Here is a 21,939-nt window from a genome sequence, read left to right on the forward strand (position 1 = left end):
CCTTATAATTTGCATTTGCTTGTACCTAGGATGTTTGACACACATTTATTCTGGGGAGGCAGCGTGCAATTTGAAATCTGACACTGGCCTGGATTTTAATCTCAGCTACTACATGGTCTTGAGCAAGATACCTAAGTAACTTTTTTGAAGTATTTTTTTCACCTCTAAACGTAGATAGTATCCAAATCTGGAAGGATTAAATGAGATAATGTATGTAAAACTCCTATAGCAATGACTTGTACTCACTTAGGACTATACAAAAGTGAATTACCTACCCAAGCAGAGGGCAACAGTCTTTTTACGTGGAAAAGATGGAAATCGAAGAGAGAAGAAATACAACAACTGAGACACTAGAACCTCTATCTCTATTTATAAGAGAGAGGTAAAAAGTTGTTTTATTTTTTAAAAAAAGTAAATGCTAAGAGGGAAGGAGAGTTAACAGTTGAAGATTATGTGATTGGTTGAACAGTAAAACAGTTCATGCTATGTGTTGCTTTATAGAGTTCCATGCAAAAATTATCAGAAATTAACCATTGCAAAATTTGACTTGTAAATACAGTGAGTCATATATATTTTAAAGTTGCATATTAATAAAATAGGACATTGGTTAGTTTCAGTTATTAAGAGTGCATTTTTTTCGGTGGGCCAACTGAAATGATAATTTAAAGTATTTTGTAATGATGGTTTTTTAAAACCTTGCTGCTCCTTATAGTAATTGAATCACAGAAGAGATGTTCTTTTTTGTTTTGTTCAGTGTCAAGTCTTATCTATTAGCCTATGACTACTTTATTATGCTGTGACTGTTTGTTTTATTTTGTAATAAAAAAGTTATTTAAATTGTATTTTTAACTGTGCAGCTGGAACCAGCAGTTTAATTTTTAAAAGACAATTATTTATCAAGTCTGAAGACTATTGGGAAATAAGTCTATGTTTTACTTTTTAAAACGTGATGTTGCCATTCTTCTTCTTGTACTGTGACTCATGTGATCACAGAGAGCATTTATTGGTCATATTTTAATACTTTATTTCCAGGAGCAAAAAATATCCGAAAATTTCTAAGGGTGTCTCTTCTTATGGGAATGCTTTGCTACTTACTTATAAGTTAGTTAAAAGTTAAATGAGTATGTGTCATCACTTCTGCATAATACAGTGTATATATATAAGCAGTACTAAATTTCTTTAGTTATATAAACAACAAAGAATGTCAGTGAATTGCAAAAAAAAAAAGATAATGGGTCTTGAATTTCTTTTAATTAGTTAACTGTAAACATTTATAAATGTCATTTCCTATAGATTGGTATATTTAAAACCAGTTTTATGTGATTTTTACAATCATTCTTAAATAGTTGAAACTTTAAAAAATTGTAAATATCTGTGCCTGTTGGAAAATAAATAAATAGAAGTCCCACTAGAAATTTGTTTCTTAAATCTCTTATGTAAAGTAGTAAGCATTACCCTACTTGAGTAACAAATGTTACTTTAATCTGTGTAAGATTTGGGTTCTTTTCCATGTTAAGTGTGCATTGTCTTTAAAATTTTGAGCTTTATTTATTGCTGTCGTTTGAACAGGTGTCTCAATGCTTGTACCTACTGCAAAACTAAACATGCCAGAGGAAATTTGGCCAGTTATCCGATTGATGAACTCGTGGATAGAGCCAAACAGTCTTTTCAAGGTAAGAGATTTTAGAATTGTATGTAAAACTAGTCTTCTTAATAAATTATATTAGTCTTCTAAGTAAAGCTTCACTTTAGACATGTGTGTCTCTAGCTTTCTGAAGAATTTACAGTTGTTCCAACTCAACTAGTAGATGATTTTCCCAGCTTTAATCAATCAGGCAATAATAGTCACATTACTCTTTATTCACTGCTCTTCCATTTTATCATCTCTCTAAGGGAAGTGATATATTTAGAACTTTATCAGCCTAGACTCTATGGAAAAGACCAAAAAAAAAAAAAAAAAAAAAAAAAAAAGAAATGTAATCCATGAGCCATGATGTGTGTTAGACTTTTGTGGACTGAGTGAAATGCTTCTCAACATTTTTCTTGGTGCTTTTGGAGCATTTAGAAAACAGACAGAAGAAGGGTTTTCAGGAGCCATCATCTGTCTGCTTCACTGAAGAATGTAGAGTTTACTTTCAACAAATAAAGCCCGTATTCACAGAACTTCATTTGCACCAGTAAAAGTAGTACTGTTCGAGAGTCCTAATGAGAATAATTCTTTGTGTGGAGAGGCAGCTACTTCTAAATCAGTCACCTGCTGGAAAATATGATTGCCAACCTATCTTTCAGTGTATAGTGAGACTTATCTTTAACAGGAGTCATACTTGGCATTGGCACATAACTGCTTAAACCATAAACTTCCTCTTTTGCCTTTGTTTAGAATATGTATATATTATATTGCTGTGTTTTTATACCCAGCATGAGATAATCTATTGTCTCTTGCTCTTGTGGATTAATAGTTACTGGCCTTGAACCTTTCCTTGTAGCCAGTAACCTAGGGTGCTTTCCATACTCCATACCTTGATTCTCAGGAAGCCTGTGTTACAAACACATCTCTTTATTGAGTTGAGCTAAAGTTTCTATCAACATGAATTTGGAATGTTCCTTTTAATAGAGAGAAACAACCTTGATTGATTTCTTGATACCTCCCAATGATTTTGTTCTCTACTTTTATATTTTTAGCTCAATCACTTCCTCCATTCATATTCAATTAGCATGGAAAGGGAAATAAAAGTAAACTCATGACTCTTGCCAGTATTCTATTTTAGAGCCAAGTTATTGTCAAATTTTAGGTAATACTTAGGTGCTTGTCTTTCTACAACATGACTACTTTAAGAATTTTTCAGAAGGGGTCAAGATATTGACAAAAACCTAATCTATTGAAAAATGTTGCCTTTGCTGGCACTTTTAATTGGTGTTTGTTTTTCGATATATCTATTGGATAATGGGGATGTTAGACCTGCATGATATATCTACAAAACCTACAAGCTGGAAAGCCTATGAATTATTTCCCTTGAGGTACTTTTAAATATTATGCACTTCTAACTGCAGCTGTAAAAATCTTGTTTCATTTTTTTTTTGAAAACTTATTTGAAAAATAGAAAAATGTAAAATCACCATGTATGAAGTAAAAATGTTTTTTTCTTACTCCTTTCATGTCTATTCTCATCTGCAACCTATGCCTAACATTTTGATATGATTCCTTCATGACTTTATATGGACGCATTTATGTATTATATGTGACTGCAAAAAAATATGACAAACATAATTAGCTTTTATAACTTAATCACAGCATTTTAAAAAAGATATACCCAATTCAGCCTTCTACTTTATCTTTAGAAATGCCCTCTGAGCAACAGAGGTTTGATGTTCGCTGCTGTAGGACTTATTAGTTACCATTGTCATATGCAGCGGGTTAGGCGGTTAACAGTAATTTAGTGGTTATTTATAGACAAAGAGAAGAGAATTATTTGGTATTATTATTATCATCATCAGTAGAAATGTATGTATCTTTTCATTTTCAGTCATGGATTGTTTACAAGAAACGCCTTTTTTTTTTGCCTTTTTCTCTGTGAATTAGAGTTGAAACTAAATGCTAGTTTCTGTACTGGTGAATTTGTTTGATTGAGATATAGTGCTCTCACTAAAAGATTCACAGCTTACTAGGGAAGTCATAATAGAAATGGTAACGACTACAGTCAAATGATAGATTTTGTTTTTGCTTCTAAAATGTTTGATGAAAAATTTCTCTATAAACAGAATCTATATGACCATTACCTTTACATTTTTAAATTTAAGAAATGCAAATTCATGCCATGTGGCTTTATAATCCTTGTTCCACTGTAGGAAAGGCCAGTCTGTAATCTCACTTTTTGAAGACCTTGAGTTTTAGTAGCTGTTTTAGTTTCCTAGGCTGCTCAAAGTAAATACTATGGGTTGAGTGATGGGAATTTATCTGCTCATGATTTTGAGGTCAGGAAAATGTCTAAATCAGGGCCTCATCAAGATGATGCTTTTTCTCTGAAGACACTGGCTGCCAGCTGTCCTTGGCTCCTCTGTCACATGGCAAGGCACACAGCAGTGTCTGCTCCTCTCTCCCTTCTCTTCTGGGTTCTGTTTCAGCTTCTTCTGTGGCTTTCTCTCTCTCTCTCTCTCTGAATTTCCTTCTCCTTCTCTTATAAAGAATTAAGACCCATCCTGTTTGAGGGGTGTCACACCTTAACTGAAGTAGCCTCATCAAAAGGTCCTACTTAGGCGACTGACATGGCCCAGTGGTTAGGGCATCCGTCTACCACATGGGAGGTCCGCGGTTCAAACCCCGGGCCTCCTTGACCCGTGTGCAGCTGGCCCATGCGCAATGCTAATGCGCACAAGGAGTGCCCTGCCATGCAGGGGTGTCCCCCATGTAGGGGAGCCCCACGTGCAAGGAGTGCACCCCGTAAGGAGAACTGCCCGGCGTGAAAGAAGATGGCAGCAAAAAGACACAGAGAACAGACAACCGGGGTAGAGAGGGGAAGGGGAGAGAGAGAAATAAATAAATTAATTAAATAAATCTTAAAAAAAAAAAAAGATATACAAGATATGATCTGTTTAAAAAAAAAAAGGTCCTACTTAACAGTGGATTTACATCCACAGGAATGGATTAGATTTAAGAACATGTTTTTCTGGGGTATACTAAGAACATGTTTTTCTGGGGCACACACAGCTTCAAATAACTACAGAATTGTTATCTTTTTTTCTGCAAAAGACATTGAGATTTTAATGGTTTTATAGAATTTGTAAATTTGAGCTTCAAGATTGCAAAGAATAATTGAAAATGTAAATATAATAGAATAACCCATTTTCTGATATCTAAGATTTCTGTATATTTTCTTCTTTAGTAAGTCAGGTGTAAGGAATACATTTTGGGCCAGAAGCCCTTAAATTCTGCATTAGACTGTCTATAATGAATAACATTATAGTTCTGTGAAAAGTTACTCTAAAACTCATAGTCTAAATATGCTTCTAATAAATTTTACTGCTATGTTTAAAGACATTGTTGGTGGAAATTAAATTTCCCCATTCTTAAAATGAAATTTCTTTTCTTTCCTTTTCTTAATTTTTGTAATGGCTACTGTGTATCAGAAATACAAAGTAATTTTTAAGAACTCTTAAACCAGTTTCAGAGTGGGATTAGAACCCAGAATACCTGTTTCATGGTAGAACATGCAATAAGATGTAAATTTCTTTCTGAAAAGCATATTATGAAATATTTTGTATTCATACAAATTTATTTCTTTGATAGCCCAATGAAAGAAGAGGCTAAGGGCTAATTCAAAGGCAAGGAAGAGATTCTGAAATAATCATGAAATCATTTTGAATATTGAAATGGTTTTCCAAAGTACTATTAATAAAAATATGCAGACTATATAGTCAGCTGCCAAAAAAAAAAGAGAAATAGAGTTCATTAACTTTCGAATGGACAGCATTAAAATAAAAATTATTTATATTTTTGAAGAAAAACTTTAGTCCACATTTTTAAAAAAATAAATAAAAAAGTAAAAAATTGGTTTTCTGGCTTTCTTTTTTTTTCCCCCTCACTTAACTCAGTCCCTTGACATTTTCATTGACTCTTTTTACCTTCTCAATATAATTTTCATTTTAGTGGACAGTTCTGCATATGATTGTAAGATTTAGCAGATAATTCTGGGTATCATCTCATTATTTTAGCAAATAGTTGGAAAATCATCCTTTTCACTTCCCACCTCTGCTCAAATTAAGGTTTTAAAAATTCCTAGAAATAACAGTATTTGGACTGATGTTGGACATGGTTGCATTTTAGATATCTAGAAAAACATGTCAAGCTGTGACCAGGACTTTGTTGGGGCCAGAATGAATTTACAAGCTAGTGTTTTCTAGGATATTTGTATTGATTTTTCTCTAGCAGCTAATCAATCAGTTGCAGTTGTATAAGTGATGGAGCAAACCTTTTTAAGTGTGCTGGGTGAGTGGTATAGAAACAACACCTTTCATTGCTGTCTCTGGAATCAAAATGTAGAGATGATGGATGAGCTGTTTTTATAGGTATTGTATGCTTTTCTAGATCTCATTTGTGTGCTGGTATTTTTTTTCTCTCTCATACATCTGAAAAAACCCACAACGTAAGTGGGATGAACTGGTTAGGAAAGATAAACAAAGATAAAATATTTAGATCAGGGAGAACATTTTTTGATGCTTAGTGATTTCATTATTGTTGGAATTTTTAAAATTGTTATTTCAAGACTTGCAAAAATACTGTCTCATCTCTATAAGACAACTGGGATACATTGCTTCCTACCCCTTTAATTAGGAAAATATATAAATAATATTGGATTTTCTGTTGTGTAAGCTCCGAGTTATTTAGTTGTATTTTACATCAATCTGCATTTGGCTGATCACCTATATAATGATTACTATATATTGATTTTGAACCAAAATAAAAAAGGAGCTAATAATTGCATTCTATTAATTTATATGGCAGTTAGTTTAAATAGCTTACGTATTTCTTTATCTTTTCATATGTGCTATGTTCAAATAAAATCGAGAAATACATTTCTTCTGTAGGATTAGTGATGTTAATTTGCATGTTTGTTGTACATTACCAGTTTCTTGGTTTCCAAAAAGGATCTTAGACATCTTATACCAAATGATTGCATGCAGTAGACCATGAAAATAAATGCTGTATAATCCAGGGGTGGCAAATGTTTTCTTAAAGGGCCAGAGAGTAAATATCTTAGGCTTTTTGGCCCATATAATCTCCGTCACATCGACTCAGTTCTACCCTTACAGCATGAAAGTGGCCGTAGACATTGTGTAAACGGGTGGGTATGTCTGTGTTCCAATGAAACTGTACTTATCATAGGAGTTATTGATGAAAACGTTTAGCGGTCAACTTTGGGGAAAGCTGACTTAAGCAAGATTTTTTATGGCAGAACTTCTCCTTGTTTTTAATATGCTAATACACTTTGTATACCTATAAGAGGAGAATGTAGTCTCCAGGAACTAGAGATTGTCATTAGATTGATATAATCTAGAATAGATGAGTGATCTCAAACTGGCTCTTCATTTGCATCATTTGGCAATCATAAAATAAAACCCAAACAAATGCATGTCTGTTCCTCATCACAGCTTCTGTGGATGGGGCCCTCCATTTTCTAAACACGTGCCAGGTGCTTCTGATGTATAGCCAGAGGTGAGAACATGGGCTGAGCACCACTTTGTAGATGATGTTTTGGTTGAAGCTATAAAGTGAACTACAAAGGGTCAGCCATGTGAATGGAGTACTTACTAGGCTATGTGAGCACATTAAAAGGTGAAAAGGACATGGTCCTTGTCGACAAGGAGCTCTTCCTAGTTTAGGAAGAGTGGCAAGTTCGAATGATGAAAATAAAAGTACACAGAACCAGGAAGCAATTCTTGGGGTAACAAGAATCACTGAACCTTTTAATGTAAATCAGAACCTTTCGATTTTGAAATCATCCATTATCAACAAATGAACAACACTTACATTATCCCTCCACCCTCCCTGACTCGATTATTCTTTACTCATCAACCATTGCTTCCTTTCTCAGACTCCCCCTCAATCCAGAGTCCTTTTTTGCCACTACCATTTGATTATAGTTAGTATTCAAGATAATCTACTTCCCATTCTGAATATTGAGGCTTACGTGATGCTATGGAGGTCTATGGGGAAAAAACAAACAAACAGAAAAGAAACCAGTGGCACTTTAACTGTTGAAAGTATGTAGTTGCTATTTTTTTTATTAATTCAGTAAATGGTTAGTGAACACTTGTAAGAAGCAGTCCATGTTTCTGGTAATAGGCACATTAGGAAAGCTGTGGTAATACATTACTGCAATCAGCCTCTGATTACTTCTGCTGGTTGGGGTGGGGGAGGAGGACAGTGGGCAGGCTTGTTGATTAAGTAAACAACTTTTTCTTACTGTGGAAAGTATGGATGCAATCCCAAGGGTGTTTTACAGAATGTCAATTGTTCATCATTTCCTTGAGTTTTCATAGTCCAAAGTATATATAATCCCAAGAACAGAAAATCTGGCATTTCTGGGAAAACATTTTTATATCCATCCTTATGAAAATGAGAGTGTAATCAAACTTATATAATTTGTTAGTCTGTTATGATCTAAAAAACAACTTAAAATATGCATTTAAGTATTAAAAATATGTAAAATAAAGAGACCCTGTGAAATCCAATGAGAATAGAAATGTTGAGTCTTGTTGGGAAATTGGATCACAGGAAAGTAGGCCATAGTCACATATGTGGTTTCGAAAACCAAGCTGCAGTTTTGACACTAAACTTCTTGAAAGTTTATTGTCCATAAAGGAATAAAGACACTACCATGTTGGCACTAGATTTGAAAGAAATTTTTCAGATGGGAGTTCACATGGGCAAGTCCAAGGGATGTAGTAGGTCTCAAGAGCACCCCTTTAATGTTTAAACTCATATATTGTGTTTCTTTAAGTTATATATTTTGGCATTCTTTAGAATTTGCAGGCATGCCACAAAAATCCTAACACTCTGAAAGCATTTCTTGGCAGACTAAGGCCATACAGATTATTTGTGCCTCCCTGGTGATCTGACCCCACATCCTTAGCCATTGATTGTCATAAAGGAATCCTGCTATAGAGGCAAACAGCTTAGGGTTTGCACACTGTAGGTCGTTTTGCAAAATCATCCCTTGGGATGCAGGAAGAATATTAGATACTTATTTGTATTTTCTCATCCTTTAAAATTTTGTTTTGTATTTGTTTTGTACTGTACGTAATATATTAGTATAGTCATGAATGAATATCATTATTACACATCTATCGAGGTACTGTCTTAAAATTTTGTAACTGATTCAGGAAAATGATTTTTAAAAATTTGTGGATTCCTGATTTGGAGGGACAAATAGCCCACCCATCTTCCATTATAAATATATTTCTTTCATCCAGGCATTTAGTTTGCATAGGGCAACAGAGTTCCATCTGTATTCACTGTCAAGATCCTGAGGTGCAGCTATTCTCTTTTGATTGAGTGCAAATCCATATGTCTTTGAGATCAAATTAGCAAATAAAGACGTTTATGCCCTTTGGTTGCCTGGCTCTGTCGACAGCCGTGCATCTCTGCTCCAGGTAGAGAGATACTTCGTCCTCGGGAGCACACGTTCTCCCTTTCCTTACATCTGTGTTTCAGGTTGCACAGATGGAGCCAAGAGGGCGTTGGGGTCAGGCATACGTGGTAGTGTGTTTATGGGTGTAGGCAGTGCTGATAAATGTTGAATGAGTCGCCAATCTAGAATTGATGCTACATGATGAAATTCCATATGTGACTTGGAACCTTCAATGAAAATATAGTAGGGAAAAGCCACCTTTGAGAAGTGGGGAAGTGATTCTGCTTACTTTTGGGTGTTCTTCAGGCACAATTGGATACTGTGTATTTTAACACACAGGCTTGATTTTATGACACTAATTATTTAGTAGTGGTAGCTTTCCAATATTCCCAGTGGAGAAATAATTAACTTAGAAATCATTTCCTGATAGTTGAATGGTATCTATCATTTTACTAAAAGCATGTGTCCATGGACGTCTACATTTATAGTTATAAATAAATACATATTTGCTCCAATATTTTTGTCCATTAAACAGAATTCTCCAAACGGTTTCTGGTGGCAAGGGAACAAAAGGTAACCAAAGGTTTGCTTTCAGAATTTCAGCTGAAGATGATATGTCTCTAGAATCATTTTGGTGAACTTTTAAGGCTATAAGTTAGTTTTGGAAGGTTGTTTAATGGAATTTTAATAGCTCTGGAAAGATACGAAAGTGATACTGCTACCTGGTGGTTTGTAAACCTGACCTTTGTGAGATGTTTTCTGGGCAAAAATACTACTTTGTGATGCCAGCAGCTTTTATTGATTCTTCAGAGTCTGCAGTTTTCTGACACTAGATGTCTTTTCATTCCAGCTGAAAAATTATTAAATTTCTTCTCCTGCTTGTGTGGATATTAAATTGCAGTAAACACACTTGCACAACGTCAGGTATGGCAAGCACGATTTTCTGCATGGAAAAAAATGTTTGTTAGTAGGACCTTGGCTGTTCTGCAGACATTATAAATTTCTTTATTTTTATTTGTTGCTCTCAGTTATACCTTTTACTTCTCTTGGTTAGTTCCAACACATTTCTTGTTAATTTATAACATAAAAAAGAAAGGATTTGCTGAATTTTAAAAATGTGTCCTTTAGTTCATCATTTCTGGTACTTCATACAAGAAGGATGGGAACATGGGGAAAGGGAATCTTACCAATAAACTTAAAATTGGGTAAAAATGAAAAGGATTTGGTGAAAGAATAAATTGATTCCATAAGGGTAGGAATAAATGATTTGATGATCACACATTCCACATAGATCTTTTTGATTTGCTGATTTTTAGCTAAGGAAAGTGAATTCTGGGTGAGATAGTAATACTCGATAGCAGTGGGTTTTAAACTTTGCTGCTTTGAGAATCCACTCTGAGTATGTATTTAGAATGCATATTCTGGGAATCGGATGTGACTCAACTGATAGAGTGTCCGCCTACATATAAGAAGTCCAGGGTTCAGTACCCAGGGCTTCCTGACCTGTGTGGTGAGCTGGCCCACGTGCAGTGCTGCTGTGCACAAGGAGTGCCGTGCCACACAGGAGTGACCCCCATGTTGGAGTGCACCCTACAAGGAGAACCGCCCCACACAAAAAACTGCAGCCCGCCCAGGAGTGGCGCCGCACACATGGAGAGCTGACGCAGCAAGATGACGCAACAAAAAAAAGAAGCACAGATTCCCGGTGCCACCTGACAAGAATGCAAGTGGACACAGAAGAACATGCAGTGAATGGACACAGAGAACAGACAATGGGGGGGGGGGGCATAAATAAAAGTAAATCTTTAAAAAATAAAATAAAATACAGATCCCCAGTTCAGCATCTCTGCCAGGCCCAGGAAATTACATTTTCAAATGGATCTCTCCAAATGATGCAGATGCAGGTGATTGAGGACCACCTTTAGAATCTTTGCCTAGAGACGTTTCTTGGTTAAATGCATGAAGTCATTTGGTCTAAGTTTTCCGTGGAAATGGAGAAGAAATGTACCATTTACATGAGGAAACATGAAAACTCTAGGCTGTTTTCCCATATGCTGTTAGATTTTTGGGGGAAGTTTTAAAACATAGATTTCCCATTCCACCTCAAAAGACTCTGCAAGGCTCTGCAAGTCCTAACTATAATTCTATAAGTCACAGAATGACTGAATAGGAGGAGAGAACTGTATGTCTTGGAGCCCTTCATTTCCAGACTAGGAATGAGAAACCGAAGGAGGAGAGGTGACTCCTCCAAGCTGTTTAATGGAAGGCCTGGGACCCCAGAGCTCCTGTCATCCACCCTGCTTGGGCTCTTATCTTAATGCCATTAATAGCATCTTTGGGATAGGCAGTTCAAAAATATATGGGCAGACAAGACTGTGGATAATAGAGTTTCTACAAAGGAAAGTTGTGGGCTGGAAGACTTAGTACAGGCTACTTAGAAGAGGAGAAACTTGGTAGGACCATGAAGAATGATTTGCCTTGAAGAAGAATGCAGTTCAACTCCTGATCAAAGTCAGGCAGCTCCACTCTCCCTCCAGACTTATCTTTGGAGCTGACCCTCTACCCTGTTATCGTCCAGCTATTCTTCTTTAGTTCCTTGAACTTACTTCATCTTTTCTTTAAAAGGTTTTACCTGCGGTTTTTGTGTGGCTGTCTCTTTGATATTAAAGTATCCACTTAAATATCACCTCCTCATAGTGCTTTTCTTCGACCACCCCTTTTGAGGGAGTATTTCCCTTATTTCTTATTTTCTGACAGATCACACTGTTTATTTTCTCCAAAGTACTTTTAATTGGTACTTTTTTATCCATTTCATTCATTTATTTATTGTCTATTCCCTACACTGAGTTGTAGGTTAGTGGGAAGAAGTTAATGAGAATGCCTGTTTTATTCATCATGGGCATCTTAGAATTTGGCAAAGCACAGAGCATTTATAGATATATAAATACTTGCTGAATGGATGCACAAATAAAATGATAATTTAGAAATGGAATTCTATGGAATTTAGATCTATTTTTAAACATTCTGTTTAGAGCAAAGCATAAACATAAGCTCTGTAAATGATTGCTCCATCCTCATCTTGGAGTAATATAACTATTCTCCCTAAAGACTCTTCCCAGTGGCAGGCTTCAGTGGTGGGAGTAGAGGTAGTAGCAATATTTCATGAGTCTGGGGCTTGATGTAGGATCGTGTATATGTGTGCGCGCATGTGTGCATGCATGCGTGCTGGCGTACATGTGTGTGCATGCACCTGATTTGTAGAATGCTCAGCTCAGAAATATGGTGGAACCCAAAGTCCAAACACGGAAGGGTAGCCTAGAAAGTCATAAAAACAAAAGGGATCAGAGGTTCCTTGACAAAGCCAATATATGAAATCAGAAAAGTGGAATGAAAATAAACCTGAGAAGTGGGAGAAAGTCTCAATGGATGACTTGGAATGGGCCTTGTTCTTTGCCACTTACTGAGTGATAGAGTTGACTCAGGGTTTAAAGGGCCGTGTGTGAAATGGGCAAAGTTTGCTCTTGGTATGTAGAATACTTGAAATATATAAGTATGGTTGATTTTATCTATTTCGTAATTATTTATAGATTTCATAAATATATTTCATGATAATCTTAAGATTTAACAAACCTGAAGAAGCAACAGTTGCTCTTTTCTTCTCTTTATATACTATGTGGGTAAAACTGTTGAAAAATCCTAGTAGGCTATTGTTTGGTGGTTCCCATTTAATCATGCCTCCTGAATGTCATGCCTTACGTAGATACATGCCTTCCACCTCGACACTTGGTTGGCCAGGGGTCTTACTTTGGTCAGTGGATCATTAGAAAGCAGGATGGGAGTAGAGGATTGATAATCCTGGCATACTGGAACTTGTTCTGTGGAATTTGCTCTTGGAACTCTGAGCCACCCCATAAAGAGGTTTAGCTACCCTACTGGCAATATTATTAGTATATGGAGAGAGAGAGAGTTGCCTTGTCAGCCAGCAGGTGTTCCAGCTTTGCAGCTTGATACATGTGCACGAAGAGTCCATATACCACCACACTGATCAGAAGATCTGCCCACCTGAACCTAGCCCAGATTACGTAATTATGAGCAAATAATAAATTATTTTAAGCGACTGACATTTTGTGTGGTGTGTTATGTAACAATGGAAATATTGTTAGGTATTTTTAAAAATATATTTTAATATTAAAATATCAAAAGTTACATTTTAATGTTAACCAAAAAAATTTAGATATGTTTACCACTAGACTAAATATGGTGATAATAATGTAGTGTTACTAACGCAGGCATAGAGAGAGCTAAAAATCATAGCCAGTTTCCAACTAGCTTACAGTCTATAGTGTAGTAGACAAGTAAGTCATTCTAACACTGAGTGGTAAGAACAGTTATTCAAATAAGCATGTAGGGCCTTAGCATTTTGGTTAAATGTTTCCACAATTTGTTAGCTCTGTGACTTAGAGAAACATGTTGATTCTCTCAGCCTCAGTTTGACTATCTGAAAAATAGGGATCAAGCATTAAATAAGTAGCATAAAAATTAAAATACTATGGTGCTAAGGCTGTGATACTTAGGAAGTGCTTAATAAATGTTTCCTTAAAAATTATTGTTCTTAATATAAGAAGGTGGCAGGGTAGGAGAGGAAGAACAGGAGAAGACAAGCCACCATCTAAGAAGACTGTTCACCTTTTCTTTTGTGTCCTTTTAATTTTATTCTGTGTGTGTGTAGATGTGCTTACCGGCTTTTACGTGCCTGTGCCTGTGCCTATGCCAGGATTTCTCGTAAGATGAAGCACTGGACAGTAGGCCTGCCTCTCAACTTTGGGAGTCCAAACAGATCACTGAGGGATTCTGACAATGTGTACCTTTTGTTTCTGTGGGTCTGGGGTGGGGCCTGAGAGTCTGCATTTTTACCAGGGTCCCAGGGAGTGCTCATGCTGCTGGATTTTGGAGCTCACTGAGCAGAAGAGGGCTACGATGGCATGCAATTCACGGCCCTTCACATTTTGGTCTCAGATCTCAGCAGCCATTATATCTCACCATTCCTCCCCATTTTATTCTCCCATCACATGGATTGTTCCTGTCATGCATCTGTGCTAGCTCTTTCTAAATTTAGTTATTGTCGTTTATTTACATGTTTATCTTTTCCCCTTTACCTCCTCTGGGATAAGCAAGGCTTGGGTGTTACTTATCTTGATTTCACAGTGGATTTTAATAAATGTTAGTTGAATGAGTGTTGTCAAATGGAAACATCATCTGTCACCTGCCAACAGGGAGTAGTCAAGATGCTCAGAACAAGCCTTATGAATTTCTGACTTTGGGTCCTGGAGTCTGGAGGAATAGCCAGCTACTAATCTTGACTGGTAATGAGCGCAAGATGGATTGTTCACAGATGTGAGGCAATTTTGGAAGGATAGGACTGGGCACAGTAACACTGTTTATTTTTGTGAATATTAATGTATACCCATGGCATGTTACTAAGCTAATAATGGCCAAAATAGATAATATTGGAAGCAAAGTGAAACCTTTATATAGGAAATGTTTAGGTAAACTGCAGTTGAAAAGAAAATAGCTGTTTTCTTTGAAAAATTGGTTTGCTCCATACTTTATTTATTTTATTTATTTCTCACCCCTTCCTCCCTGCCCCAGTTGTCTGTTCTCTGTGTCCATTTGCTGCGTGTTCTTCTTTGTCTGCTTCTGTTGTTCTCAGCGGCACGGGAATCTGTGTTTCTTTTTGTTGCATCATCTTGTTGTGTCAGCTCTCCATGTGTGCGGCGCCATTCCTGAGCAGGCTGCACTTTCTTTTGCACTGGGCGGCTCTCCTTATGGGGTGCACTCCTTGCACGTGGGGCTCCCCTGCGTGGGGGGACACCCCTGCATGGCACGGCACTCCTTGCGCATGTCAGCACTGTGGGTGGGCCAGCTCCACACAGGTCCAGGAGGCCTGGGGCTTGAACCACGGACCTCCCATGTGGTAGATGGACGCTCTAACCACTGGGCCAAGTTCGCTTCCTGCTCTATACTTTATACAAGTGAACTTATTTCTGTTTTTACATCAGTATTTGTTCACTCTGGTTGCATCTGTGCTAAGTCTTGAAATAATGTATGTGCAGTGGTCTGACCTTCATTTATAGCAGGGGTTCTTAATAAAGGTCCATGAGCTTGAATTGAAATCCAGAAAAACATTCTTGTGGGGACATGTTGGTGCGAGTGTGATATATTTATTAAATAATACCCAATGTAGTGTGGACTTAGTAAGGCGTCTGTGGTTTCCATGTGACTGGCAAAGGGGTCCACAGAACAAAATAGGTTAAGATCCCCTGATTTACAATAATACTGACTTTAAGATGTAATTCATTATGTAATCAGTTTTAGGAAAAAGGGGTAGTAGATGTTTGGCACTGTGTTGAATGGAGAACAAATTGAATAAAGATTTTTAGTAATTTCTCTGACAATATTACCTGACTTTCTTCATCAACTAAATTTTTTCAAGTAGTAAATACTTTTATAAAAATTCATAAATATTTCAAGCACATGAAAAATACCCTTCCCCATGAATTTTGAAACACTGATGTGTTTGCTCAGGTTGACTCACATTTTATATTTATTGTATGTTTCTTGACTTAAAATAGTGACATACAAAATAGTTTAAAGTAAACACAAGCATATTAGCCACAGTTAGTGTGCATGTTAATCTTAATTGTTATTACTATTTTGTGTTTAGTTAATAAACATTTGTCAAGTACCTATTAAGTGTAGTTTGTGATCATGAAATGCTGTTTACATTTTCTGTAATAAATGTTGGAACATTAGAAGAAACAATTTGTAATTTTTAAGTATGACTTGATAGGAAGTTATGAAATAAAACTACTTTTTTCTTCACTAAAATGTAAGACTGCTAAAATATAAAGCACTATTTTACAATAGCAGACTTCTTCAGAATAATTTAAATAAAGCAAAAAGTAAAATGGAAATTTACCAATATGTTTTAGGTAAAACAGGATATTTCTTGAATTTGGTAGCAGCTAATTCCTAGCATCTAATTATGTATTCAACCAGCATATTGCTAACTGAACTGCAGGAATCAAAATTGCTATCCCTAGATAAATAAAAGTTTGTCTTATATCCTGCATAATATTATATCCTACCATCAAAAACATAAAGTAGAATCTTTGCACATCACTGATTTTATTCCTCGTTTTACCTTCATTCTTTTTTTTCATGTGACAGTGATATTTGTCAATGAATACAAGCATGATTATAACATGCAATTCTGAAATTATGCTGTTTTTGGTCCCTGATGTTAATAAACTTGTCTAAGAAATTTTTCAAATAGTTTTCATTTCACCCTTACTTTCACCCAGTGAGTTCTAGCTGGTGGTGCTTGTTATCCCTGTTGAACTGAAACACAGAGAAGTTACCTGAGAGTCTGGGGAAGAGTATTAAAATACAGGTTTCCTGATTGATAGGCCATTCCACTTTGTGCTATAGCATACTGCCCCTCGGGGAGAATGTTGTCCTCAATTCTTGGTGTTGCGAATGCATCAGTAGCTATAGTGTAATTTAGTTTATTACAACTGGGGTCATTTCATGAGTTGGGATTGTTTTGAGAGAAGCCCTTGGTGGAATTGCAATCATAATGTTCTTGAATGGTAGCAATGACACATTTTATACATCTCGAGTTTCATTAACCATAAACTGTTTGAAAAGATTAGATACCTTTTAAAAGCAACAAAATGCTGCAAATCAGATCCAAGCATTAATTTTGGAATCTAACCACCTTAATATAATAAGAGAAAGTGCTTTAATATATATATTAGTAAATGAGCAGATGTAGCTCAAGTGGTTGAGTACCTGCTTCCCATGTACAAAGTCCTGGGTTCAATCCCCTGTACCTCCATAGAAAATAAAAATAGACTCCATTTAAGTACATGTACTTAATGTACTTAAATGTTCATTAAGGTACATTTAAAACCAATACTGCTTAAATTGTAAAAACACATATTCCTTTTCAGATTTGGGGATTGAAAATGTTAAAATGAAAGAGAAATCTGTATTTCGTATTTTAGAAATATACATAAAATGGATATTGTAATGATATTAATGATGCAGAAAGATTAGTTCTGCCACATCTACCTATTAACTTGAGGATTAGGATCCATGAAGATACTTGAAGTCTCCAGTGTAGCCATCAGAGTAGCTTGATTGCCTAAAATCTATGTTCTCCTCGTGCCACAGACTTGCATTAAATGAACTGTGAATTTTAATTTGAAATGTATTTGCAAACCAATTCCATAAAAAATGGATTTATAGCTGAAAACCCAGCACTTCAGAAATGCCAAATAAATTCAGTTCATCTTCAATTGCCAGTTGTGCCTGTTTTTAATTTTAGGCAATTGCATTTGGACCCTGCTCTTATTTTGCTTTACTTTTTCAGAGCTAGTGCTCCAAAGAAAGAAAAAATAAATCCACTTTTGTTCCTAGTTTATTTGCAAACCAGGTCAGACGCCCTTGATTAGCTCTCAGTTGGAGGATAATTTGAACCTTGACAGATTGAACCCAAACAGTGGGGTGTCTCTAGTCTGGCCAACAGATAGAAAAAATAAAAGGAAAGCTAATTCCAGTTTGCAAGCTGTACAACAGGACTGAATAAATGTGCAACTGTTAATGAATAGCTATTTCAAATATTTACAAAAGACCTAAGAAAAAAGAAAAGATTAGCATCTTAGGCAGCTGTTTTTAGGGAAACCTATTAAAAATAAACATGATAAATGATGCTTAAGAGCTAATATATCTGTCAGATATCAAATACACTCAAAAAACTTTCACAAAAAACTATTAAGAGCCTTTTGGGCATAGCTGTCTGGCTTTGTGTTTTAGACCAGGATTTTGTTCTTATTCTTTAAAAAAGCTATCTTTTCTAACTCCTCAAATAGTTAAATACCTATTCCTTTATAGATTGTAAGACCGTGGGTTAGTGGATGGAATAATTTGATTTGTGTCCATTGTGATTAAATTGGTTTGAAAAATTTCAGTTCACAAATATATCATTTGAATGAAGAGATTGTTAATTATTTTATGCCATTGCAGGTGATATAATGGTTGGACTATGACAGTAACACCATTTTAGCATTATGGCAATTTTGCTTGGAAATGCTGCATGCAACAGAAGTTATTACTGAAGCAGTGAGGTGTTAGCTCCCAGCACTCATTACAGGCAGAATTACTAGTGCCTAAATGCACTTGACAGTGTTTCTACAAATCCATCCTAGTCTCTTCATATAAATACCCTTTTTGCACTTAGCTAAAATTAAAGCAAACTGTGACATTTATTGGTGTCGTATGTAGTGGACCCTTGGCATTCAAGGACTTACCATTCTTGTTTTTAACTATTTCTTGATACTTTGAAAGCCTATGGAAAGAAGTAATGTGAATTTTGAGGCTTAAATTTATATTTGAATAGCTTGCACTCTGAGGCTTAAATGGAGGAGCAAGTCATTTATCTGTTGGGTAAGCTTAGCCAGAAGCTCAACATTTATATCTTTGTGTAATACAGAGTAAGCCTTTTACAATTTAATTTTAAATTGCAAAAATCATTGTGTCTGTGTGAAAGATACCACCTAAAAGAAAGCCAACTGTTAGTGGTATAACATTCATGAATTTGGAGATTTGGGAATGGTGAGGATCTAGTATATTAATATTTGAAAAATTGTCGTACATGTAGTTGTTTTCATTGGAGGTCATTTCTAACTTGTAAAAGTGGTTTTCTTCCAGTAATGGTGGGTCGTTTTGTGAAAGTTCAGAAAATAACGTTTGTTTGCAGTGTAGCCTATGTAGGGATTGGTGTGGATGTGCAGCAGTTTGGTCATGATCTCAGAAGCCATTTGGATTAGGTATATTGATGTATTATTAGGCCATTCTGTGTTTTCCAACTGATGGCGGAGTATGGTCATCCAGCCCTCCTCCTTGAGAGGGTGAGTGTTATTGGAGAGACATGATGGAGGCTGACAGGTCATGAAGATCTGGCACTGGCCTTTTCCTCTCCCTTTACATTTCATTCCTCTCCAGGGATGCCCTTTGTTTCAACAGTATCTTCATTGATCCATTTTCCCTACCCAAACTGGCATGATTGGATGTGCCATAATAGTCTATAATCATCATTGATTAATTTCTGCTTAAGAATATAAGGATTAGAAAGTGGAGGAGAAATGACCAAAGAATGAGAAAGCGATACATAGAGGGGGCCTGAGGACATATTAGGGGAATGAGGAAGAAAGCTAGCCAAATTTTCCTTTCTTTAGAGCCTCAACTTATTTTGGCATTAAAAAAACCACGCCGTTCTTACATTGCTGTGTAATTCATTGAAATAAGCATGCACATATAAAAGGAATCATGCTATGATTTAAACCTATGAGAAGGTCAGTATCACCACTCAATATTTTTAATAACTTTCCTATTTCTGCTGCATTGAAAAGGGACTAAACATCACCCCCGTTCTAAGAGTGATTCTGTCAACATCTAAGAGGATCTGGTCTCTCTGGAGAGCTCAGTGGTTCAGATTCCACTGATGACAATGTTCATGCTGTTGCGCAGTTATAGTGGACACTTAAACTTAGACTCTCTTTGTACTTCATCATTGTAATTTACACACTGGGTTGGTACATTCTCTCAAGACAGTCTGTCTCGTGCCTCCAGCTGCTCCCCAGTAGCCATTGTGCTGAATAAGCACTTAGTTCAGTGTGTCCTTGATAGAATTAATGCAAGCATCTGCAGAAGTGGCGGCGGCGGCAGCAGCAGCTGCAGTGCCTTATGGAAGCCAACTTCTGCTTAGCATTGTGATAAAAGAAATAGTTTTGAGCTGGAAGCTAATGTCGGCTTATTTTTAGCATAAAAAGAGTTGCACCTGCCAGGGCTAGGAGGACTGAGGTTTGTTGATTACACGTTCTTGTTAGTGCCATTGTTATTGGTAAAATGGGAATGATGTCATCCTTATCAAACTGAATTGGCACCCTGTAGAGTGACAAATAATTTACCCTCTGCGGTTTTATCAGCATGGGCCGCGTGTTAGAAATGACTGGAGTGCTGAGTTTTCACAGTTGAATGCTAAGGAACTGCAGAGGTGTGTGAAAATGAAAGGGATTGATACTTGTAATCAGTGCACATAGTAATGGCCAAGGTGTAATGAAACATAAGTGCACATTTAGGGTAATTATGCTGCTACCAGGTGGGGCCCCGGGGCTTTGCATGTATAGAAGCTGCTTGAGGTGGCGGGTGTGCAGCGAGGAATGCTACAGCACCATCTGGTAGAGTCTCATTTTCTCATTAATTCTTCTGTCCCCTAAGTCTGGGCTACATTGACTTTGAACAGCGCTTCATCTGTTCAGTATCACATCTCATTTTAGTTGGGGGTTGCTCTCAACAATGGGACTGATATGTTGTTACTCGCAATCTCCTTTAATGAAATATATTGAAACAAATCATCTAGTTGATTTTTTTTAAGTAAAGCTTGGCTATTTATCATTAATAACATTACTTAACCATCTGATTCTAAACCATTAACCACTTTTGTAGTTATGTTTGAATAAAAGAGTTAGAAGAGCTATTTAATTTAAACTAGTCAAATGACATTTTCCCCCCAAATAATTTATAAATAAAAATATAGTGTATATCTAAAAGAGTAAATAATTATTAAAGTGCATTTGTCTTGGCCATTTTTAAAACTGAATTTTATTTCTATAGACTGGTGTAATTTTTGCCTCAATTATAACAAAAACATTTTTCAGTCAAGTTTAAGAGTAAGAAAGTAGTGTTGGAAGTTGAATATTGTTTACAGAGGGAAAATACTTAAGACTGGCTACATCAGTTTTTATGAATATTTTCACATAATATTAAAAATGATATCTAAGGCACCTAGCATGATGTTAGCGATAGTTGACTTATGACTGCTTTCTTTATTGATATGAATATTACTGTCACAAAAATTTTTAAGGGATCCCTAGTATATATTCATATAATGCAAACTGTAACAATGAAGTAACATCTGATGGCCAACTTTTTTATATTATATATTTTATATCAGAGTCCAGTGTATCAAAATAATTTGAGCAATTTTTTAGTTTGTGGTTACATTTAACAGATTTTATTTTAGTGATTTCACAATCTGTTAAATAAGTGCAAATATACTATTTGTACAGTCTGAGTGCTTCTTTAAGAGCTATCTATAAATAATAGAAATGTCCCAATTGAAAATTTCCACTAAGAGAATCCCCATACTTTTTTTTTTTTTTTTTTTTTAAATACCAGGGGCTGGGGATTGAACCTCAGACCTTGGATGTGCGAAGTGCTCAACCACTGAGCCACATTGGCTCCCCTGAGGTGTTTTTTTCATTTGTTTGCTTGTTGTTTTGGTTTTTTTCAGGAGGCACAGGAAACTGAACCTGGGACCTCCCATGTGGAAAGCAGGTGCTCAGCTACTTGAGCCACTACTGCTCCCCTCCCCATACATTTTGTAATGTCATTTACTTGAATGTTCCGAAAAGGTAAAATGAGACAAAGACACATGAACTTCTTCCAAAAACTACATGGGTCTTCCAGTGATGTTTTCCCTGCCAACAATCAATATTTGACAACGTAGCTCTCAGGAGTATGGCAAGGGTGCCTGTGGATGGTGGTTCTGCCATCTGCATGTCCTGCCCATGGATCCCTGCCTGACACGCAGATACCCAAGGCTCCATGTAAGTAGAGATGTACAAGTTAATTTAGTACTTTAAAATGCCCACCTGGGGGGCAGATACAGCTCAAGTGGTTGAGT

At 36.2% G+C, this 21,939-nt stretch overlaps 1 protein-coding gene across 8 annotated transcripts in view; it reads left to right on the plus strand.

Annotated features, from left to right (window-relative positions):
* Nucleotides 1–21,939, plus strand: part of CDKAL1 (CDKAL1 threonylcarbamoyladenosine tRNA methylthiotransferase) — a 696,475-nt gene that overhangs the window by 314,842 nt on the left and 359,694 nt on the right. For all 8 annotated transcript variants that reach the window (XM_058285307.1, XM_058285304.1, XM_058285306.2 and 5 more), the window contains one exon: nucleotides 1,570–1,673. In XM_058285307.1, coding sequence (XP_058141290.1) covers nucleotides 1,570–1,673 — 104 coding nt within the window. The remainder of the gene's footprint in view (nucleotides 1–1,569; nucleotides 1,674–21,939) is intronic.

The sequence above is a fragment of the Dasypus novemcinctus genome, chromosome 22 (genome assembly GCF_030445035.2).
Source record: "Dasypus novemcinctus isolate mDasNov1 chromosome 22, mDasNov1.1.hap2, whole genome shotgun sequence".
Taxonomy (NCBI): Eukaryota; Metazoa; Chordata; class Mammalia; order Cingulata; family Dasypodidae; genus Dasypus; species Dasypus novemcinctus.